At 55.4% G+C, this 22,645-nt stretch overlaps 1 protein-coding gene across 2 annotated transcripts in view; it reads right to left on the bottom strand.

Annotated features, from left to right (window-relative positions):
* PPARGC1B (PPARG coactivator 1 beta) overlaps positions 1–22,645 on the bottom strand; it is a 102,913-nt gene that overhangs the window by 17,397 nt on the left and 62,871 nt on the right. For both annotated transcript variants that reach the window (XM_045819163.1, XM_045819171.1), the window contains exons 2-7: positions 15,174–15,347; positions 8,303–8,518; positions 4,647–4,763; positions 2,423–3,545; positions 1,446–1,482; positions 802–866 (exon numbers count right to left, since the gene is read on the bottom strand). In XM_045819163.1, coding sequence (XP_045675119.1) covers positions 802–866; positions 1,446–1,482; positions 2,423–3,545; positions 4,647–4,763; positions 8,303–8,518; positions 15,174–15,347 — 1,732 coding nt within the window. The remainder of the gene's footprint in view (positions 1–801; positions 867–1,445; positions 1,483–2,422; positions 3,546–4,646; positions 4,764–8,302; positions 8,519–15,173; positions 15,348–22,645) is intronic.

A 22,645-nucleotide genomic window follows, 5' to 3' on the forward strand; every position in this document is an offset into this window, starting at 1 on the left:
TCCCACTTGGGTGTGACCACCACAGTGTCCTTAGTGCCCCTGCATCTGTCCTTGGCCTCCAGCCTCCCCTGTGCACCAGAGGGAACTCGGTAAGAAGCCACAGAGTGCTTCCTCCCTGGGGCTCCCGAAGTCTACAGGATCGAGGCCAAGCCCCTTCACCTGGCATTCCTCTCGGCCTTTGCGGGTGCTCTTTCCTGACCCCCCCCCCAGTCTGGCCATGTCACAGCGCCAGGTGCCCAGTCTCCTCAAGGGCAGCTGCCCTCTTTCACTCCTCTATGCCTTTGCTCATACTCATTCTGCTGCCAGGGAGACCCTTCCCCTTCTTTGTCTCTCCAACTTCTACTCATCCTGCGAGCCCAGCTCGAATGGCCCCCACTCTGGGTGCCCTGCAAATCCTCCCAGGCCCCACTCCTGCCTCCCCAGCCCCCCACCTCTGTACTTCCAGAGCTCCTGCGCGTACTTTGGAACTAGTGGGAACAACACAGCACTCATCACGGGTGAGTGTGTCTCCTACAGAAGACTGCAGACTCCTTTGGGCAAGACGTGCGTGGTTCTGTCTTTTCTGACCTGACGTCAGCTCATAGGCCAGTTGGCAGCTGAATGGCCGAGCTGGCCCCTGACTCTCCTCCTTGTAACACCCTTGTTATGTATCTCAAGACCCGGCACAGCCTGTGCTGCAGTGCAGGGAGAGCTCAATGGGGCACCCGTCACTGCCCGAGGGGCTGCTCAGTGTGGGGGACTTGCTGCTGGGCATTGCGCCAGCCCCCCTGAGGGCACCCCACAGCTGAGCCCCTGGCTCACCTGCTGTGCCACAGAGTTCCACCGTCAAGGTCTGCTCAAAGCTCTTCTTGCCAAAAGGAGGGTCACTGGTGGGGGTGGGGAGGACAGAAAGGAAAGAGGCCAGTCAGCAGCAGGCCCCACCTCCCCGAGCACACGAGGAGGGCCAGGGGACACCATGACAGACCCTGGTTCTGCTGCCCATAGAAGTGAGGCCTGGGGAGAATTTGCTAGGGACCCCTCCCATCTTGGCTGTCAGAGGAGCACAGATCCACAAGAGAGATCTGCTGGAGAGTGGAGAGAGAACAAGGATGGCCAGCCTTTTTATTTTACAGATCGAGCACCTGAGGAACAGAGAGGGAGACAGACTTGCCCAAGGCTACACAGCATTTCCAGCTTTTCCCTGTTGAGTAAAGAACTCCTTCCCTGGTCCTAAAGGGGACGACTTACAGAATGGCAGAGCCTTGATTCCCCATCCTTTCCTGGGTCTGCAGAGACCAGCTTCTGACAGCAAACCCCCTTCTAAGGCAGCCCAGCTCTTGAGGACCCCACCAAGCACAGAGGACACAGATGTGGAGACAGGGCCGGGCTCGGGGCTGATGAACCACTCGGGCCCCCAACAGGACAAAGTCTCATGGGATAATAAACCAATCACATCCAAAACCTACCTTTGTGACAAGGTCAGCATGAGGCACCTGGGAGAGTCTGAAAAGAAGAAAAAAAGAAAAAAGTTAAGATTCCACAACATGGCACCATGAGCAAGTATTTCCCTCAGGAGGAGACCCCAACTTCCACTGGTACCAACCACAGCTCCCTCTAGGCATGGGACCCAAAAGCCTTTGCCATGTTTAGGGAAGGGCAGGAGCAACCCGAAGCCACCTCCATTCCCAGTGTCCCAGCAACATTAACTGCTGGCAGACCTCCATTCTGCAGAAAGAGCAGATGGGTACAAGGGCGACCCCTCCTGGCCACACAGTATAGCACAGTGGGGAAGAGTCTGGCCGAAGGCCAGTGGAGGTGGGTTCTACCGCATCGGATGCAGGACTAACTAGCTAAGGGGTCACTAGATATCCCTGTGCGTTCACTTCTGTTAAAACGGAGATTTTAGCAGAACCTACCACACCGACTTCCTGTGAGGAGCCGGCGGGGACAATCTGTGTTAGACCAGCCCCTGGCACAGTCAGTGCACAGGAGATAACTGTTACTGTTCCCACGACTATTGTTAACTTTTAAAGTTCACCTTCATTGTGGAGCTGAGTTTACAGACACACCTTGTGTCACACCATCGCCCACGGAGTCTCCTTCAGGGCACTTATCACAATATGCAGTTATCTTCCTCTTTGGCTTACTTTCTGATTGCCTGTGCTCCCCACCCACCAAATCATAAGCCCATCAAGGCAGACACCTCACTCTTTGTTCATGAACTGGGACCTGGCCCATGCATGACGGGAAGCGCAGGGATGTGCGGGAAATTCCTGAAGACCCACCCAACCAGCGCACTGTACAGAGAGGAAAGCTGAGAGCCAGAGCGGAGAAGGGATCTGCCCAATGTGGGGCTCCCGGCTCCCAGCAGGAGGAGGTGCACCACATCCCCAACCCCCCCCACCCCCCCCACCCCCACCTCCTGAAGCCGAACTCCGACTACCTCTGGCAGGGAGCAGCAGGCAGCTGGCGTCCTCATCTGTGTCCCCACACCCACTCTCACAGGGGCTCTCCAGAGCCGGGACCTGGGGTCCCTGGAGTTGCTGCTGGTCCTGGCTACTGTCCTCGCCCGTGGGGTTGCCCAGCTGCCCCCCTGTGTCATAGGCGTCTGGAGCCAGGTGCAGTGAGGACAGAGCTCTTTGGGGCTCTGAGGGGCCCAGCGAGTCATCGGTGAAGGCCAGCCAGGGGCCCAGCTCAGGGTTCAATCTCCTGGAACGCCGCACGGGGCACACGGAGCTCTCCAGCTTCCTTCCCAGCTTGGTCCACGGCAAGCCTCTGCCCAGCCTTTTCCAGCCCCACTCGTCTTCCTCCTCCTCTTCTTTTTCTTCTTCCTCCTCATCCTCCTCTTCCTCCTGTTGCTTCTGCCTGGCCCACCGGCTGACACGACCTTTCATCCTCAGCCGCAGAGGGCGCAAGCTGGGACTGGGCCCAGCACTCTTGGGTGAAGCCGAGATCCTCACCTCCTCCGCGGTGGACAGGCGGCTAGCGGAGGCCTGGCTGTCCTTGGGCCTGTGCTGGGGCCTGAGGGAGGCGTAGACAGGCGTGGCCAGGCGGTAGGGTTTGCTGACATCACAGAGGACATCTTGAGCCAGGAGTTCCCTCAGAATGGAAAACTCAGCCCAGGCGGCTCTGGCAGGGTGCTGAGACCGGGCCCAGGGTCGGACCTGCTTGGAGGGGTGGCTGCAGGGCCGAGGGGCAGGCTCTGGGGCCTGCAGGGGCCGCTTCCTCTGGGGGAGGCAGTAGGTGTGCATGTAGTGAATAAGCTGCACCATTGCCTGCATGTCCTCCGGGGAAACCTGGGCACTGGGGCCTGCCCTGTCTGGAGCTGGGGGCTCCTGGGGAGAGGCTGGAGCTGGCTGGGGGCTCGGGCAGTCCATGCGTGGCTCTTCATCCTCCTTGGCAGGGAGCCAAGGACTCAGGGGGGCTGTTGACTGCAGGCCCCTCTCTGGGGAGGGGGCTTTAGCCTGAGGGCAGGATGGCACCGAGGTGAGGTGCTTGTGCAGTTCTGTACAGCTCCGGCTCTGAGACTGCGTCGCGGGGGCCTTCCTCTCCTGGCTGCTGTCCATCTGGAGCAGGAAGGAGACCAGAGTGAGGTGGGAGGCCCTTGCTTCTCCTCCCCTCCGCACCACCCCTGCAGCTGCCAGCTGGGCTCAGCAAGGGTCACCAAAAATTGCCAGGGTTTATCCATTTTCCCCCAGCTTCCAGCACAGAGCCTAGTGCCTGACTGTGCTCAGCGATGAGGAACAAAGGAATGACCGGCCTCCTTACGTGGACTGTGCCCCCACCAGGTTCACAGCGAAGCCCTGCTCTGACTGCACCCCACGCCCGCACTCCCGCCTTCAGTGAGAGCACCAGGAAGTCCATTAGTGGTTGCTGGGGGAGGGGGGTGGGGGGGCGTGGGAACATGGATTAACGGTAAGTGGGGGCGCTGGGGATCTGCCTGGGACCGTGGAAATGCTCTAAAACTGGACTGTGGTCGTGGCTGCACGACCGTGAACTTACTAAAAATCACTGAATTGTACTTCTAAAACAGGTGCCTTTCATATGCAAGTGGCACCTCCATAAAGCTGTTAAAAAAATAAAAAGAAGAAAAATTCAATAGCTTCCCAGCACCCATCAGAAAAAGGGAAGGCCCCGTGGCCAGGCATCCGGGGCCCTCCGCAGGCGGGCCCCAGACCACGGCCCTCAGTAGCCTTCTCCGCTCCCGATGTCCTGCAGTGCGCCTGCCCCTTCGCTGGGGCCACAGGGGCTGCCGGGTGTGTCTCACGTCCCTGGGGCACTTCCTCGCCTCAGCAAAGAGCCAGCTCACCAAGGAGCTTAGTGGCTCAAATCGTGAGAGCTCATGTTTCAGGTGGTCTCCCCATTAGAAGCAGCCCCCGAGGACAGGCCACGTCCTCCTCGTCCCTGCCCTAACCCAGTGTCTCACACAGTGCCTGGAACATGGGTGTGTTCGAGAATGTCTGGGCTCCTTCTAGAACCCCAGACCTCCTGGGTCTGGAGACGCACCCAGCACACCAGCTGCCAGGACTGTGTGAGGAGCGAGGAGGGAAGCTCAAAGTTGAATGAACTTGAAACCCCTAACAAGAGCTCAAGGTTGCACATCCCCAGGGGCCACCTGGGGCCGGGGCGGGGGGGCAGAGGATGTCTTAGGGCATGCACAGAAATACCTTGACACAAGTCCGCTGACTTTTGGACCTGAGGCCAGCCCGGCGCCAGGGGGTCCCTTCCTTCTGGGTGTCAGGGCTTGACGCTGGGTAGGAAGTGGCGAGCAGGAGCTTCTGCAGCTGCAGTGAAGCAGAGAGGGGAGGAGTGGGGGCTGAGCCGCAGCCAGGACATGGGAGAGGGGAGAGGACCAAACCCCAGCCGGCCCCTGGGACTGACCACGCCCTGAGACCCAGGTCATCCCAGGACCATGGGGATGGCATGAGGAGGGCAGTCAGTGACCTGGGATGCGTTCCTGATATACAGTGTGGGGCAAAAGTAGGTTTAAAGTTGTTCGTGTGGAAAAATAATACGCTAATTACTAATAATAACACAAGAATACACTCAGTGTTTCATGCACTCACAGCTGTAAACCGCTTGCCCCACCCTGTATGGCAGGAATACTAACAAGCGGGCAATATAAGCAAGTCTCCCTGCCACCTAAGGTCCCCCTTCTCCCTCCCAGAGGCAACTCCTGGGGACCATTTTCCCGTGCCCCTATCAGGAGGTGGGACGCAGTCACACAAGAATACACAGGGTGGGCCAAAGGGGGTTCACAGCTCAGCAGCCTGAGCTAATAGAGCTATTGCACTAACCGTCAGTGGCGGGTCTTTCCCTATTCAAACAAGCGTAAACCTATGCTCTCGTCCGCCTCTGTATAGTTTTCACCATTTGTAAGTGTTGCTTTTCAAAGAAATTATTTTTTGAAAAAGCAACATGAATAAGCCAAGAACAAAAGGGAAATCAGCTGGAACCCCTCAGCAAAGAATCCTTGTGGTGCTGGACTGTCCTGTGTGTGTGTGTGTGTGTGTGTGTGCGTGTGTTCGCACTACAGGTGGAGGCAGAGTGTCCCAATGAAGCGCATACATCACATTTTAACAGAAGGGGCGGACATTACCCAAGATCCTGTTGGGGTTCTCAAAGTCACAGACGTTCTTAGGCGACTGGTTTGGAGAAGGATTTACAGTTTGCTGGGATGTCCGTGGGCATTTGGGGTTGTTGGACATTTGGCTCCCTGTACTCAGTACATTACGTACATGGCACCTCCGGCCACCCAGCTGTTCCTACACAAGCAGAAGCACGTGACACTTGAGCTTGTCTGGCTTTTCTAGCTTTTCAGTAACAGTGCTGAGACACTCACGCTTCTGCACCCAGAGGGCAGATGCCCAACGTTTCCCAGCCGAGAAAGCGGGGGGCTGAGTGCAGCTGGCACCCTACCCGGGGTCCTTTCACAGCCACAGTTGCAAACAGGTCAGGAGGGATGACAGGTTTTTGCCAAAGCGCTGAGTGCTTTCTTGAGGGTCATGCCCCACAGGTCACCCTGGCAAGGAGTGCCGAAGGCCCAGGAAGCAGGGGAAAGGCCATTCCACACTCCCGTAGGAGCTGGAGGGTCCCCACCACCCTTCCTGCACCCCAAACCAACACACACACACATCTGTGGTTCTCTGACACAGATAGAAAGAGTCCTGTGGGCTGGAGAGACCTGGTTCTGGCCCAGTTCAGCCCCCACTTACCATGAGACCTTGGGCAAGTCCTTTCCCTCTCTGGGCCTTGGCTTCTCCATTGCTATGGCAGGGGCAGGCAGATTAAATGACTAGAGCTGAACCTTTTTTGACTCAGGAGACCCTCTAAGAATATGGGAGAAGCTACCGGGCTCAGAAACATGCACAGGTAAGTAAGAGGCCCATGGGTCCCTATCGGTCCAATGGCAGACTCGCTGCGATCCGTGACTCCAGGCTAAGAACTGAGAACTCCCGTTGCACAGAGATCTTTCAAACTCTGTCCGTATACTGGGAGTCCAGAGGGTGTGCTTCCTGTGTGCCCAGCACAGTGCCTGAAACAGGCGCTCAAAAACGTGTGGAACGAAGGCAACCTCAGGCACGGGAGGGGACAGACTGCGACCAGCAGGGGCCGCTCTGTCTCTCGGAGGTTTGGTCCCCTTCCAGAGCCACACAGAGAAATGGCAGAGAATTCTTTCTGCTGCTGCTACTACCGGTCGGGCCCGGACTACTCCCTGGAGAGCATTTATTGAGCAAATTCTATGTTCCAGGCACTGCACTAGGTACTTTACATGCATTACCTACTGCACTCCTGCTAGGAACCTTTGAGGTACACACTGTTTCGACCCCACCTTATAGACCAGGAAGCTGAGTCAGAGAAGTTAGGGACACACAAGTACTAATTGCTGGGGTGGCCTGAAAGGAAGCAGGACCCCTACTCACCAGCAAACGCCACAATGTGGGGTTGAACACACTTGTGTGTCCAGGTGCTTACTAAATGGTTCGCGCTCCTTTGGAAAACAAAGGAATCAGGAGAGAAGGAAAGGGGTCCTGGACCAGGAGGCAGAATACCTGGGTTCTAGTGCTCCCGGGCATACCAACTCGCTATGTGGCCACTGAAGAGGTCCTCCCACTCTGGGTCTCCACTTACTTCCCCATCGCTGGACTTGATGGTTGCCAAGAGCCGTTTCAGCTCAGAACTCTCCATGACCCAAGACCCTTCCCCAGCTCCCACGGGATCATTTTCTGAGTCTCACGGGCCCCGGCAGCCTTAGCACCAAGCTGAGGAGCCCAAGACAGGTGAGCGCGGCTGGACTGTACACCCTGTGACAGCTCATCTTTTGTACTCAGTCTGACTCAAGGGCAGCTGCGGGGAGCAACTCTTGAGGGCTGCACCCCTCAGAGAATCTGATAAAAGCTGAGACCTTCTCCCCGGAAAGCGACAATTCCCTGTGCAGGTTCCCACAGGCCACACACACTCACACAGACAGCATCTAACTCTGCTGATGCAAGTACAGACCAGGCCGACCCCTGTGGAGGGAAACCTGGAAGTAACTGTCTAAACTGAAAAATCATGTATTTGTCTACCTAAGAATTCCATTTCCGGGAAACTTATCCACTTACAGGTGACGAAGGCCACTGCACCAGGACACTGACTACAGTGCCGTGGCAACAAAGGAGTTGAAACAACCCAAATATCCATCAACAAGGGGACTGGTTAAATAAGCTACGGTACATCCTTACAAAGGGACACTGCGGCCAAGAAAAAAGATGAAACAGAGCTACCTGGGCTCATCCGAAATTATTTGCAAGACAGCAACAGTTCACTGAGAAAAGCAAGGTACAGAGCAGTGTATAATGCAGGCTCCCTTTTTGGAGTATTTAAAAAAAAAGGTGGAAGAGGAAAGTCATATAACAGAACAGTAACCATGGTAACCTCTGGGGAAGGAAACGCAATCGTGAGATGGGTAAGAAAGTTTCGCTTCTAACCATCCACATTTCCTGCTTCAATTTTTGCTGTGTGTTTATGTATCATCTTTAGGAAAATGTTTGCATGCCGTTTCAAGGTTATGCCACACAACTAAGGTCAATCCATGAAATCCCCAAGGGCCTACAGAATGCCCGTGAAGGCCGGGTGGCTAGTCCAGCTGCACAGGTGGTAAAGGCGAGGCCCAGGGAGGCCCCCCAACCCCAATCTGAGCTGTCTGCTGTGAACCCCATTGCCACGGATGCATGGAGACCTCTGCAGGGGCTGGAGCTGGTTTCCCTACACCCACCAGCCCTGCCGCCAGGCACCACACCCCAGGCCGCCACCACTACTTCACCTGGAAATAGGTTCTCACCAGTGAGAGCTCATCCCCCTCAGGGGCAGGGTCTGGAGGGCTCTCCAGGGAGGGGCTGGGGGGCGCAGAGGAGGGGACCGGTGAAACTGAAGTGCAGGATGGTGCGTCTCCACCGTCCAGGGCTGGGAAGGCAGCCAGACCCACATCGTCTTCAGGGATGTCGTCCAGGGTCTTGGAGAGCGCCGCCAGGAGAGCCTCATTCTCGCTATCGATGATCTGAAGCGGGGAGTGCAGTGGGGCAGAGAGGGAGGGCGGTGAGTCAGTACCTCGGGCTCAGCCATCTCCCCCGTGGAAGCCTGCTGTGCACACGCAGCTGCACCATCACCGCCCTCCCGCCAGCCCCTCCAGGGTGCTTCCCCCATCACATTCTCTCAGGAGTGCTGCAGTAGAAGATACCAAGGAAATGTGTTATTGATGCCACACATCTCAGAAGCTGATGAGCAGGCAGCAGGTAATACTGAAAACGACCTTGCCCTGGGAGTCCCAGTCTGCTGCTCATCAGCGTGGGAGACACCTGTCCGCTCCACCAGACAGCAGCTCTGCGCCACAGCCCCCTGCACCCAACCCCTGGGACATAGCCCTGAGGCCGGCGTATGCCCCTGGTAGCAGTGTCCCTTTGTGGGTCCCAGCCCCTGACCCTGAGGCCCAGGCAGGCAGTGGGAAGGCTGGAAGCCTCAGGGTTCAACCATGACAATGACCACCACATGGCCACCATGTCCCTGCGGGTTTCCAGGGCTTGCTCGCCTCACTCACGCATGAAGAGGAAGTTACACTGGTGGTCAGGAGTCTGGGCTCTGGAGCTGGGGTGGAATCCCAGAAGCACTACTTTTCAATCTGGGTCCTTAGGCAAGTTACTTAGTTTTTTCATCTGCCGAATGGGACAACAACACTACCTACTTCATAAGGTTATTGTTGAGGACTAAATAAATTAACCTATATAAGACTCTTAGAAATGGTGCCTGGCAATAGTAAGTACTCATTACTATTACTAGTACTAGTACTTCTACTACTATTGCTACTACTACTATGGCAATTACTGTGATGATGGTGGAGATGATGATGATGTTGATGATGATGATGTGGTGGTGATGACAATTATGATGCTACTGACAGTAATGATGGTGATTATGACGATGGTGATGGTAGTGATAATGATGATGATGATGAAGGTGATGGTGAGGATGATGGAGATGGTGGTGGTGACAATCCCTCCCCCCCTTCCCTCCCTCCCCCTCCCTTGCATACATGTACTGAAGGGCTACCCTGTGCCTGGCGTTTCCTGGGCACTGGCAATACAGCATGCCAAGACTGGTCCAGCCCGTGCCCTCGTGGAGCTTACACTCCAGCGGAGAAAAGAGTGAAACGGGGAAACGAGATCATTTTGAAGAGTGACAAAGGTTGGGAAGAAAACGAGAGGAAGCTGCGACGAAGACTCCGGACGCAGTGAGGGTGTACAGACTGTCCTGGGGGCCAGAGAAGGCTGCTCCGTGCAGCCGGAACTTAAACTCCGGCTGAAAGGTGAGGAGAAGGCACCGATCAGGCGAAGGGTGGAGGACAGAAGTTTCCAGGCAGAGGGGAAAGGGAGTCCAAAGGCCCGGGACAAATAATTTGGCTGATGAGAGGGACAGAAAGGCTTTGTAAATACTGCCTCGTACCAACTTATAAGGCAGGGGGTACTATTCTAATCTCTGTCTTACAGTTGAGGAAACTGAGGCTCATAGAGGTTGAGTGAGGGGTCCAGGGTCACATGGCACATCCAGGGCAGAGGCAGGGCTTACACTGAGCACAGATGACCCAAGCCCCTTCCTTCTCTGATGTCTGAGAACTGCAACAAGGAGGCTCGGCCAGCCCACCCCCAGCCCAGCCAGGCGCCCGCACCTGGCCCCCATGCCAGAGGCCCACAGTGTGGAGACCTCACTGCTCCTAGACAGGGCAGCGAGCGCCTCATGCAGTCAACCCTGGCTGCTGGGCCTGCTCTGGTGGGAAGCACACTCTGTCACATGACACCTCCCCCAGTGCTCTTTCCCAGCCCAGGTCGGGCTGTTTATCCTTTCTTCAGGAAGTTCATTGGAAATGCACATCTTGTGACGGCCTTTTGGCCGCACTGAATCTGTTCCAGGCCTTGCAGCCGGAGCAGCAGCTGAGTAATTCAAAGGGGGGACGTGGGGAAAAGAGAACAAATGGGTTTGTAATTTTTGGAACACAGCTAAGAATAAAAGAAAGGTCAAAAGAAGGTTTTGGTTGGGTCTGACCCAGGCCCTGGGGATGGGGTGGGGAGGGGCAGCCAAGGGTAGATCTGGGCCCATGGACTCTGGCTCAAGAGTGCAGTGGAGCTCACTTAAACACCCCCCACCGCCACCCAAAGATCAGAGTCCCCTGTGTTCCCAAAGCAATCTGTCTAGCCTGACTGCAAGTTAAGGTCTTAAAACCTGGGACTCAATGACCACTCTTGGGGTTGGCTATGTGGGGCTCTGCCACCGTAGGGTGATATTGGACGAGTGTTTTCCTTGTTCTAAGCCTCATTGCTTTGGCTATAAAATGGGAGCCCATGAGCCCTGGCTGGTGTGGCTCAGTGGATTGAGTGCTGGCCTGAGAACCAAAGGGTTGCCGGTTCGATTCCCAGTCAGGGTACATGCCTGGGTTGCAGGCCAGGTCCCCAGTAGGGAGTGTGTGAGAGGTAACCACACATTGATGTTTCTCTTCCTCTCTTTCTCCCGCCCTTCCCCTCTCTCTAAAAATAAATACATAAAATCCCCTTTAAAAAAGGGAGCCCATGGGCCCTGGCCAGCCTCCCTCCCAGGTCTACTAGGAAGGCAAGTCTGGCAGTAATGTGGAGAGTGTTTCCATGCCTGCCCATGCCTGGAGCATGGGAGGCATTCAGGCAGGATTTTTTGAATGGAAGAATGAATGACCCAAGCAATGAATTCCGGCCTCGAGGAGAGACTGAGATTAGGGTTTCAAAGAATAGATTCTTAGAGGGACATTGTTCAGAAATGATGTCACCCAGCACTGGAGGGAATGAGAGTTCCCTCTTTCACAGAGGCAGCCAACGGCCCAGAGTAGCCAATCACAGCTATCCGCTAGATCCCTCAGGGATCACACAGTGACCCAGGATGTTAGACATGTGACCTTAAGTGCTACCACTTCCCGTACTGCTAACCAGATGTGGCTGTTCCTTCCACGCCAGCATCTTTCTTAGCGCAGCCCTCCCAGCCACCACTGCCAATCCCGTGCAGGGGGCACTCACCAGGACACTGATCTGCCATTCTTTCTAGGGTGGGCAGAATGAAGGCCCAGGAAGGAGACTCGTCAAGGTCACATGAGACAGCAAGTGAGAGGAGGGGTCACGGACTTACTGTGCACCAGACACTGTGCAAAAATGAATACAAACTGGCAGAGGCCTCAAGACGCCCCCCACAGGCTGATATAAATAAAGCGACTAACAAAAGGCCTCTGCCAGCTCCTCAGCACCCCCTGGGAGCCGCCCCAGCTGGGGCTGGAGGCTCTGACCCAGCCTGGGAAGCAGGGCCATTCCTGCCCACAGCATCTTCCCGCCGGTGCCGTAGGGTAATCTGTTCCAGGGAGCCGGCCACCCTTCTCCTCTTCCTGGGCCCATTAGCTCAACTCTCCCAGCTCTGCTTGGAAACGGAGTGTAAATTAATGGAGAGTTAATCAGCTGAGGAAGGGATATTAATAGACTCGGCCCCACCCCCAACCTTCCTGAACTGATCTCGAGCTAGAGGAAAAGAAGTCTACGAAATCTCAGGGAAAACACTTCGTTTTGGGCCCAGGAGGGGCTTGAAGGAATGTCACAGAACAGAATTGAGGCTACTGGGGATGGAAAGACACTCAGAAATCCTCTGCTGTCCAGGGGCCTTAACGGGTTCAGGACACCCAGGAAATCAGTCCCCACCTTCTTTACTGGGAGCTGGTCCACAGATGTCACCAGAGCACAACAGGACCCTGTGACTCCCCTAACAGATCAAGAACCACTGACTGAATCCATCTTCCTTCCTCGTTCCTCACGTGGGGAAACTGAGACCCAGCCCAAGGAAGCAGCTTGCCAAGGCCGCACAGCACATCACGACAGAACAGCCAAATGCCTGCCCCCCCCAAAATGCCTACGAAGTGCCTGTCGTGCCCCCGACCCTAGGGCTCCGGGCACACCGAGAGCTGGACGGCACTGCCCCTGCCGCCCCCGAGGAGCTATCAGACCTGTCACAGTAGCTTGTTCTCCACTCTCCCCGTCCGTTTCCATAGCAATGGTGTCAATGGACTGTCAGAACAGCCCGGACATAAGGCAGGGCAGCTTTATGAATCCCACTGGTCAGATGAGGAAACCGTCCCAGCCAGCGGCAGAGGGAAGATAGAGCCTATGGCCCCTGAGTCCTGGCTCAAGGTTGTGGAATGGGTCATGTCTGGTACTTGGCAGGAAAGAAAACATTACAATCGGTGCCTTCATTCAACACATATGATTGAGTCCTGACAATGGCTGAGGGCCCCAGTGAATAAAATGCCATTTGTCCTCAAGGAGCTCAAAGTCTAAAGGATACACAGAGACACATGCACGCGCACGCGCACACACACACAAGACCGGAAGCCAGGAGGGGAAGCCACCGACCCACTGCCTTAGGAGGAGCCGGCAGGAGAGCCGGGCGTTGAAGGGCGCAGTCATTCGGTGCACGTGTGCGGAGCCCCGAGAAGAGCCAGGCTCGGTGCAGAGCCCGGGATGATGACAATGCACAGTACCAGCCCCAGGCTCGGGGCTGACGACGGGGCAGGGGAGGAGCCAGGCGCTAGTCACACAACCGCAGGCACAGAGGTACAGCAAGTGTAATGGGCAGAGCTGGCCTGGTCTTGAGAGAGCAGGTGGCCCTGAATGGGACAAGAGCTGGGTGGGCGGAGTTCTGCACATTCTTCGCGTCTGGAGGATTCTGCCTCCCTTGCTGGCCTGGGAGCCTGGGGCCACAGCAGGCTGACTTGTGTCGGAGACCATGTCAGCATGCACGTAGTAGGACCTTGGTAGGACCATGTCAGTGGGACTGGCCAGTGTCTGAATATTCAGGGGCCTGTATAGTTTAGTGGGGTGGCCTCCAGGCATCTAACCCCTCTGGCTCATCAGGCTCCACAACCTAAAAGCATTCTCTGGAGGTCGGGCCCCTCTGCGGGCAGGAGCAGCAGAGCACAGGTCCCGTTCCCGATGTTCACATAAGGGATGAAGGTCACCGGTTGGAGCCAGACCTGGAGCCCAGCCCCGCTGGTCCTCACAGGGTGGCGGAGAGCTTGAGTGTGCATCTGCAAGGGGTGTGGGTCCTGGGATTGCTTGTCACCCTGGCCCTTCCTAGCTGTGGGGCCTTGGGCAAGTTACTGAACCTCACTGAGTTTCACTTGCCTCACTTGTAAAATGGGTTATTGTCAGTCCTTTACTTATAGATTAGAATAGCCTTGGGAGAAAAATCAAACTCCTTACCAGAGCTCACAAGACCTCTCTGGCTTTACCTCCTGGCATTTTCCCCTTAGCTTCTGCCCTCCGCCCTTCTGCTGTCCAACGCAGCCCACGCTCCTGCTTCCAGGCTCTGCACTTGCTGCCTCCCCTGCCCGGAAAGCTCTGTCCCTGCTCTCTGGTCTTCACGAGGCTCCTTCTCACCCCAAAGAGCTCTTTCCTGACCGCCCCATCTTGTTAGAGCCCCTTCTCGACCCAGGTTTGCTTATTTCCTTCTGCACCGCCGTCACAGTGACTGCGGTCTGCTTAGCTGATCGAGGGTTGGTCTCCCTCGGACTGTCCCGTCCACTGACGAATGCAGTGCCGGATGCACAGCGCACAGCAAGCCCCGCAAACATTCCTGGAAGCAACATTATAAACCTTAGGACTATCTGGGACGAGGCTCATGGCACGCCAGCGCGGCATCTGACACAGTGTGTCGTTGCTGTTACTATATTGCCAGACAGGTGCCGGGAGCTAGGTCTTCTTCCCCCAGTCTTCGTGGGGGAGCATACTTCAAGGTGAGAATAATGAATTCGAGTGCACCCATCACCCAGCTTCGACAGCACGGCCAATCTTCTTTCATCTATTACCCTCCAGGCCATCAACACACCTACACACGAATGCATGCAGAGCTGGCTTTATTCTAAAGCAAACCTCAGACATCACACTGTTCTGTGTTGGAGGGCTTCTTAAAGGAAGCGTTGCCCATTATGTGCCTCTGAGGCCGGGCGCAGGAGCACGCAGGATCAGAGGCGTTTGTATTGGTTCTCAGCACTGCCTCCTTTAAAGACCCTCTGACTGTACTTATGTCTGAGTGATGTTAAGAGAATTAACTGCATTAATATCCACAATGAGGGATGGTCCTGCCACAGAGCAGCTGCTCAGTAAATGGGAAGCATTCTCATTATGGCATCATCATGGCCATAAAGCCCTGGCTTGGAGGAAGCAGGACAACTGGATTTGAATCTCATTCAAACAAATAAATGGCCTTGAAACATGACTTCACTTCTCCAAGCCTCAGCTTTGTCATCTGCAAAAGGGGGAAATAATGGCACCTGCCTCAGAAGATAGAGATGAGAACTGAGTGAGACGCGATAGGGGAGGGAGGACGTGGAACCTGCCCGACCCACAGAGGGGCTGCATTCTGAGTGCGGGACGGAAGAGAGAGCAGCTCTTCCCTGCACTCACTTCCCAGAGTCCTGGCAAGGAAGGAGAGCTGTCCAAGGTCGAGTGCAGATCCAGGGCAAGAGAGGTGGCCCCAAGAGCTGTGGTGGTCTTTGCCTGAGCAAGTGCAGACAAAGGAGATGCAAGTCAGAGCTGGGCTCTCGGGGACAGAGAGGGACGTGGCTAGTCAGGAGGCCGAGGGCAGGGCTGGAGGGGACATACCTGGAAGAGCTCCGCGTCGTCGGGGCTGTACTGGCTGGGCTCTGTATCGGAGCCCTCGGGGCACCACTGCAGCTCCTCAAAGCAGGTGGCCGAGTCGAAGTCGCTGGCGTCCAGCTGGGAGAGGTCGAGCTCTGGGAAGTCGGCGCAGAGTTGCTCCTCCCCGGACCCCCCACCCTGCGGAGACAGGAAGGAAGGAGGCCGGTCAGAGCTGAGGGTGGCTAGACCCCAGTGGGGACCCTCTTACTCATGATGCTGCCAGCCTGGACATTGAGCTGCCTTTGGCCAAGGCCCAGTTTTGCCAAGTGGCCAAGAAACGTGAAGTTCTGCCCCGCTCTCTCTGAAATGTTGAATCTACCGGGAGCCAAGCCGGGCCCTGGCGGGACGACGCTGCCCGAGGCTCTCCCCCTTCTCCTCTGCACTCCGACACAGCAGCGCCCCACCCACACAGCCCCTTCCTCTTACCAGCAGTGTTTCACTGAAAACTTTTATAGAATCTGTAAACAGGGACCTACTCCTTTCCCTACCTGCCGCCAGCAGAAAGGGGACTTCTCGGGTGCAACAGTCCCTCGATACGAATAATGAACCAACAAAACAGCAATAATAATATTGGCTAACGTTATGAAGTGATTACTGTGTTGTGGACACGCACCCGTGGTGCCTGGGATTTTACGGGAATATCTGTACAGTCTACAGCGTGGAAGGCCACCCACCCATCATTAAACTGGAGGTGAATAAAACTACCATCACCTGTGTCATGGAATGTTACGGTGCTGTTGAAGAGAATGAGGCAGGTGTATATGCCCTTTAAGACACATTAAATAAAAAACGGAACTGCAGATTATCAGTAGGGAGAATGTTACCCCACATGTGTAAAGAGAAAAACCAGGCTACGCCTTTCTCTGTGTGCCGTAATACGCATGCAATGCACAGGGAAAGGTCTAGAAGGCCACCGGCCCACTTGGCAGTGGCAGTGCAGACTCTGGTGGCATCACGGGCTGACCAGAGCTTCCACAGCGTGGGCCCAGGGCTGGCAGGGGCAGCTACACCTGGGCCCGTGTGAGAAACAATGCAGGTTCTCAGGCCTCCCCAGGCCCCTGAGTCAGAAGGCAAGCACGTTCTCATCCTGATCTCCCAGGTTTACGCTGACCGTTCAGGAAGGCTGACTTGGAAACGGAATCCCGCAGGCCCCGGGGTCTGGCAGCCCTGAGTCATAATCCCTGCTCCGCGGCTAGGAAAGCTCGGGAGGGCCCCTTTGCCTCAGCTGCCTCAGCTGTGAAATGGGAACCCCCACCCACCTGGTATAGTTAAGAGGAAATAAGGGAATGGTATAGCCTTGCTTGGCCGGTGCCCAAGAAATGGCAGCTCACAGGGATGATAACAGAATTTTTTTAAATAACAAGAACAACAGCATTTCATAGCAGGCAGAGAGGGCGGACCTGCCTTAGAGAACAAAAAAAAAGGCTTATGTGACACTTGGAAGAAATAGATGTTGGCCGGGCCTTTTCCTTAATTGTTCCCACTTACTAGGCCTCATACATTATGAATAAATGTATATTATTAGCTCAACTTGACACAGGAAAAAGGCTTTTATCCAAATTTAGGTCAAATGTCTTAACCGGCATTTTGCAAGAACCCCGCACGCACCGGGTGGCACCAGGGCCCGCTTCTCTCGGGTGGCCCACCCCGGCTCTCGGGCCCGGGAGCCCGGTGCTCAGGCAGCTTCTGCCTCCGAGGCCCCCAACCACCCGCACGCTCCACCGGCCCAGTCTTTCTCCAACCCACCCGCGTGCAACAACCACGAGTACGGAGCACCGCGTCACTCCGGGCCCCGCCGACAGCCTGACCACAAGCCACCACAGCTGCCATGGCCGCAGGGACACTCAGGTGGATTCTCGGCCACCTCCTGGGGACTTCCTTCTCTTCCTTGCCCAGGGGGACTGTGGGGATGCAGGTGTCTCGCCTGCTCTGAGTGAACGACTGGTTTGTTTCCAGTTTTTGGTTGTTATGAACAAGTCTGCAATACCTGTGTGAACCCTTATGTGGACATATGTCTTCATTTCTCTTGGGTAAATCTCTAGGAGTGGAATTGCTAGGTCCTATGGTAGGTGTATGTGCGACTTTATAACAATTACAACATTGTTCTCCAAAGTGGTTAGAAGACTGTACACGCCTACCGACCGTGGGAGAGTCCCAGGTGCTCCATACTCTCCCCAGCACTCGGTACTGTCACTCATTTTAATTTTAGCCATGTCAGGGGATGCGTTCCAGCATGTATTAAATGCTGTGAGCCAGGCACAGTGACACAGAAGACTCAGTTCATTCCTTCGAGAGGTGACATCTTCATGGGGGAAGGAAACACACAAACCCTTCACTATAGATCGTGCTAGCGCTCCGAAGGAAATAAACCGGTGGGCTGACGGAGGGTCGGCGGGGACGATCTCTCTTAGTGGGGAGTGGGGCCAGGAAAGGCTTCCTGGAGGAGCTGACATCCGAGTTGAGACTTGAGGGAGAAGCCAGGTGGTAGAAGACGTGGAAAGAACGTTCCAGGCAGAGGGCCCAGCAGAGGCAAAGGCCCAAGTGGGGACCAAGCCCAGGGCATGCGGCGCTGACCCTACGGTCAGCGAGGCTGCAGCTTGGTAAGCTCGGTGTGTGTGTGGGGGGGTGGGGGGGGGGCGGGCGGCGGAGGGAAATGCGTGCAGACGCCTTCGGAGAGGCAGGTGGAGGTGGATCACATAGGGATGGTAAGGGATTTGGGGTTTGCTCCAAGCATGATGGGGGTGGGGCCGGCCTGGAAGCAGGCAGATGGGTTAGGCTGGTACAGCATCCAGGAGAGGGGCAAGCGGCAGGACGGGGAGGCACCGCTTGGACACAGGATGGCCTGAGGAGCGGGAGGGAGCGCCCGAAGCAGACACAAGAGTGCTGGGCAGCTGGGGCCTCCCTGGCCAGCCAAGCCCCCATGAATATACTCTGTGGGGGTCTCTTTCTATATGTTACTGGTCCCCTTGTCCCAGCAACTCGGAGCAGCCACTTCCGTAGGACTTGCTTCTTGAGGCTTAGAAACAACTGCATAGTCCGAATCCCAGAATCCCAGGCAGGTCGGGAACCAGCAGCCCTGAGAGGTTGTCCAGGCGTGTGATTGCAGACAACGTGGGAGTCAGAGGTGCCTTCAACAACCAGATGAAAACCACGGAGAGCTTTTATGCTGTCCATAAAGTGTGTGTGTGATGCCCGAGGAACTGGTACTTAACGTCCAGGCCTTCAGAGACGCAACTTAAGGACTGACTTGGCTGGTCTCCCTCCCTCACTGTTCAGATATGGAAACTGAGGCCCAAGGAGGAGGGCGGATTTGCTCAGGGTCACCCAGTGAGTGTCCTCCCCCACAAAACCATGCCACCTCCTTCACGAACATCCATAAAATGGCCTTGATGACTGCACTTATCGATCACCCAGAGCGGCCCGACGCACTCAGAGAGGATCCAGGACATAAAAATGAAGAAACCTCAGCTCCGCAGCCTTGTCAATTAGGGCGGAGGCCATTCTGGCCAGAAGCCTTTAAGCGCTGCATACGCAGTGATTTCTCTGGCCTTCTCCAGCTTTGGAGGGGCTTTGGAAGGGGTGCCGTGGATGACCCAGTTCTCTCTGAAAGGTCTGACGCGAGGCCTTCTTGTTCTGTACGGCTGCCTGCCACGGACCCCACCAATGTGGGACTAGGAGGCCACGGCACCGGACCATGCCCCTACTGTTACTGAGTGCTCACTGTGTGCCAAGGACCGTGCTGAGGGCCCTCTATGCATCTTCTCATCAGACTCTTAACATGACCCTGCAGAGCAGGTGTCACTGTCCCCATGTGGCAATGAGGAAACTCAGAGGTCGAGTCCCTTGTGTTAGTGTGCCAGGGCCACTGTGACAAAGCCCCACAGACTGGGTGGCTTCAACGACAGGAATGGATGGCCTCACAGTGCCGGAAGCCAGAAGTCCGAGATCAAGGTGTTTCCAGGGTTGGCTCCTTCTGAGGCCTCTTGTGTTGGCCCGTGGACGGCTGTCTTCTCCCTCTGTCCCTTCACATGTCTGTCTGCCTCTGTGTCCAGATTTTCCTTTTAAAAAGGATATCAGTTGTACTGGATTAGGTCCCATTCTAATGACCTCATTTCAACTTGGTTGCCTTGGTAGAGAACCTGTCTCTAAATACGGTCACATTCTGAGGTCCCGGGGTTAGGACTCCAACATATCTTACTTTCTGGAAGACGCAACTGAACCCCAGCACCAGGATCCCAGGAAACTGAAGCTGAGATTCAAATGCAAGTCGCTTTGCTCCCTGCAAACCTACTATGACTGAACACCCTGCTTCTGAGTGTGTGAAGGAACGTTCAAGACCATTTATTCCCATTTTGAGGTGGGGAGACAGACCTTCAAATGAGGGCTCAGGAAGACCCAAGTCACATGGCAAGTTCATGGCTGAGCAGGACAGGTCTGGGCTTAGATGCACTGCACTGTGCACCGGCCTCATCCCAACCGCCCCTAGGGCACCCTCCCCCACATAGGTCTGCTCACACCCCTGCTATGGGGCTCCCCTTGTTGCTGGGTCTTCCATATCCATTTCTCCAGCAACACTCCACCCCACTCTGAAAAGGGCTGTGGCTGCCCCAAGCCAGGGATATAAATGCCCCTGGCAGTGAATTAATGGCGCTTCATCCAGATTCACATAAGTGGCTTCATTGGAAGCCCATGCATCTTGGTGGAAATCGATTCCCTGCTTAAGAAAGAATGCATCTTCAAGGGAAATGGGTGGCTCCGCTTTCCTGGCTGTGATCAGCAAGTCGCCATGCACAGTGCCTGGCCCATAGCACATTTTCAGAGCTACCGAGTGGAAGGAAGCAGGAGGGGCTGGGGGCGGCTGCAGTGACACAACGTGGTGTCCGGGGCTGTCCCTACTCACTATGCAGCCTCCAATGAGTCACCTCCTCGCTCGGGTTCTCGCCGCCCCTTCTGGCAAAGAGAGCACCAAACAGGCAAACCACAGGGACCCTCTTGCTCGAGCATTTGATATAAGTCCATACATATCTAGTTTCTGAGATCCACAGAGGCTTGAGGGAATGAGTGAGGTAAAATTCAGCATTTAATGAACAAATAATTTCCAGAGGGAGTCAGACACAAGGGTACAGAGAAAAGGACCGTCTTGAGATGGAAGGAGGCCTGGGCAAGGAGGACACAGAGCAAGGCCCTGGCTTTGCTACTGATGCCAACCCTTGGAGGTCAGAGCACCCCTCTTGCCACCTCAGTTTCTAGGGGGTACAGGGAAGGTATCCTACCTCCCAGGGTTTTGACAGAGATAAAGTAACACAGGTGGGAGCCTAGCTGTGTCAGACACGCCCCATGTATGATGGTCACAGGTGTAGTAGCACTTAAAGTTGACATCTACAGCCATGGTCTCATTGGTACCTTCCCAAGATGCGGGAAGTAGTCAATGGGCAGCATCACCATTTGACTGATGGGAAAACGGAGGCTCTCAGAGGGCTGATGCTTCTTGAATTTGTTGTCTGACCTTTCCCATCAGTCCTGAACCTACTGGCTCTCTCAGCCTGTGTTCCTTCAGCCTTGACCAGCCTGAGGTCACAGTGCCACCACCACTCATGGTTTCCATTGAAGGAATGACCTTGCCGTGACAGCCAGACCCTGCTGGCTCTCTGCCGGCCTGCCCGGGCTGGTGGGGGGCAGGGCCCCCGCCTGGGCCTCACAGACTTCTCGCACACCCCACACACTGCCCTACCACCACTGGGAGCCTCCCCCATGGCAGGTATCTGGCACTGGGGTCCCCACTCCAGCCTCGCTCACCATGGACACCCCCAGCTGATCAAGGCTCTACTTCCTGCTCAGCCCCGAGCCTGCCCAGCATGGGGCCTGCGCAGCCGCTACTGATCCATGAGACCTGGCCTGGTCCAGGCCCATGGCCCTGTGCCTCTACTTACCCTCTAGGAAGGAAGTGAGGTAAGTATTCATGAAGTCCACACAGAACCATTTCATTCCACAAATGTTACTTCTCTTTTCCTCCTCCCTCTGTGACTTGGCTGGCCCCGCACCCATCCCCCTTCCTCATGGTGGCGGCGCATGGGTTTCCCTTAGGGAAGGCACCCCTCCCCTCCACCTAGGAGGTCCAAGTAAACCCAATCTGGCTAACGGATGTGCTTCGTCCAGTGACCACAGCCACTGGTTTGACGGTTCAGAGGTGATCGGCGTGAACGCCAGGAATGAGCTGGAGCATTTGCACAAGGGGGCTCAGCCGGTCGAATCTACTTCTGGAGAGGCTGGCGGTCATCTTCGTCACCACGTGGGAGCAGCCTGTCTGAGAACGAAGCCAGCACAGGGCCTGCAGAGCCACGGAACAGAAAGAGGTACACTCCCCAGATTTAAAAAAATAATAATTTAAACACTTGGATCCAGCTATTTTGGATCCAAAGCCAGGCTATTCCCTGTACTCTGCAATTTTGTGAGTAGATTCTCTTTCTAGATTACATGTCAGTTGCAGTTTCTGTCACCTATCAATGAAAAAGTTATGACTAATTCATCTCTCTGGCATTAAAAAATCTAATTTCCTATTGTCTTTTAAATTAGTTCAAAACTCCTAAAGAGGCTTGTAGGAGAACAAGGAAAACTAATTGTTCTTAGTCCCCACAGGAATGCTGACAGCATCCTCTGAAATAAGACTCGGGATCCCCAAACACAAGATTACCTCCAGGAAAAATTAAGTGGAAAATAGAGGGGCTCTGAGCCCTGATTAACAGGACAAAACACCCTGAACTTAGAGATAAACTAGATCACCGAAAGGATCTCCCACAAAAACACTCACAGCTAAACATCTCAACCTGGCACCCAAGACCTTTTGCAGGTGGAGGAAGCATCTGGCCCCACACCTGCCGGGCACAACCTTGTGACGCTCAGCCCTTCACAGTGGGGCCCTAAGTCCCAGCCACGCTGCCGTCTGCTCAGGGTTTAGGGTAAGGCAACCCGACAGAAGGTCACCAGGCCTGGTGAGAGCGGGTCCTTCAGCCCAGAGAGCAAAAACAGAGTCCAGTGCTCAGAACTGGGCTGCAGGGCCAGACCAGACCCAGCCAGCCAAGGAGGATGACCAGGTGGTTACTGGAGACCTGGGGAAGGCAGCTCGGCACGGTAGGCAGGGCGAGAGGATGGAGGAAGGCGGGGTCCCTCCTGCTGTGACATGCCAAACTGGCCGTGGGACATCTACTCAGGATGTGAGAGGGGACTGCACTTTGAGCTTGTTGAACTTTCTGTCATTTGAGGGGGCGGGGGAGGTTCTGTTACTTGCTGCCAGTGCTAACCCTAACCAGGCCTTCTCGGCCCTTGACACAAAGGAAGCTCCCACAACCAGCCTCCCCCTCACCAACCAGCCAGGTTAACCAACACCCTCCACCTCCTCCTGTAAAAATGCCCAAGGTGCCCCAGAGCCACAGAGAAGG

This window comes from Phyllostomus hastatus, unplaced genomic scaffold, assembly GCF_019186645.2.
Source record: "Phyllostomus hastatus isolate PE091 unplaced genomic scaffold, TTU_PhHast_1.1 phas_contig_150, whole genome shotgun sequence".
In the NCBI taxonomy this organism is placed as follows: Eukaryota; Metazoa; Chordata; class Mammalia; order Chiroptera; family Phyllostomidae; genus Phyllostomus; species Phyllostomus hastatus.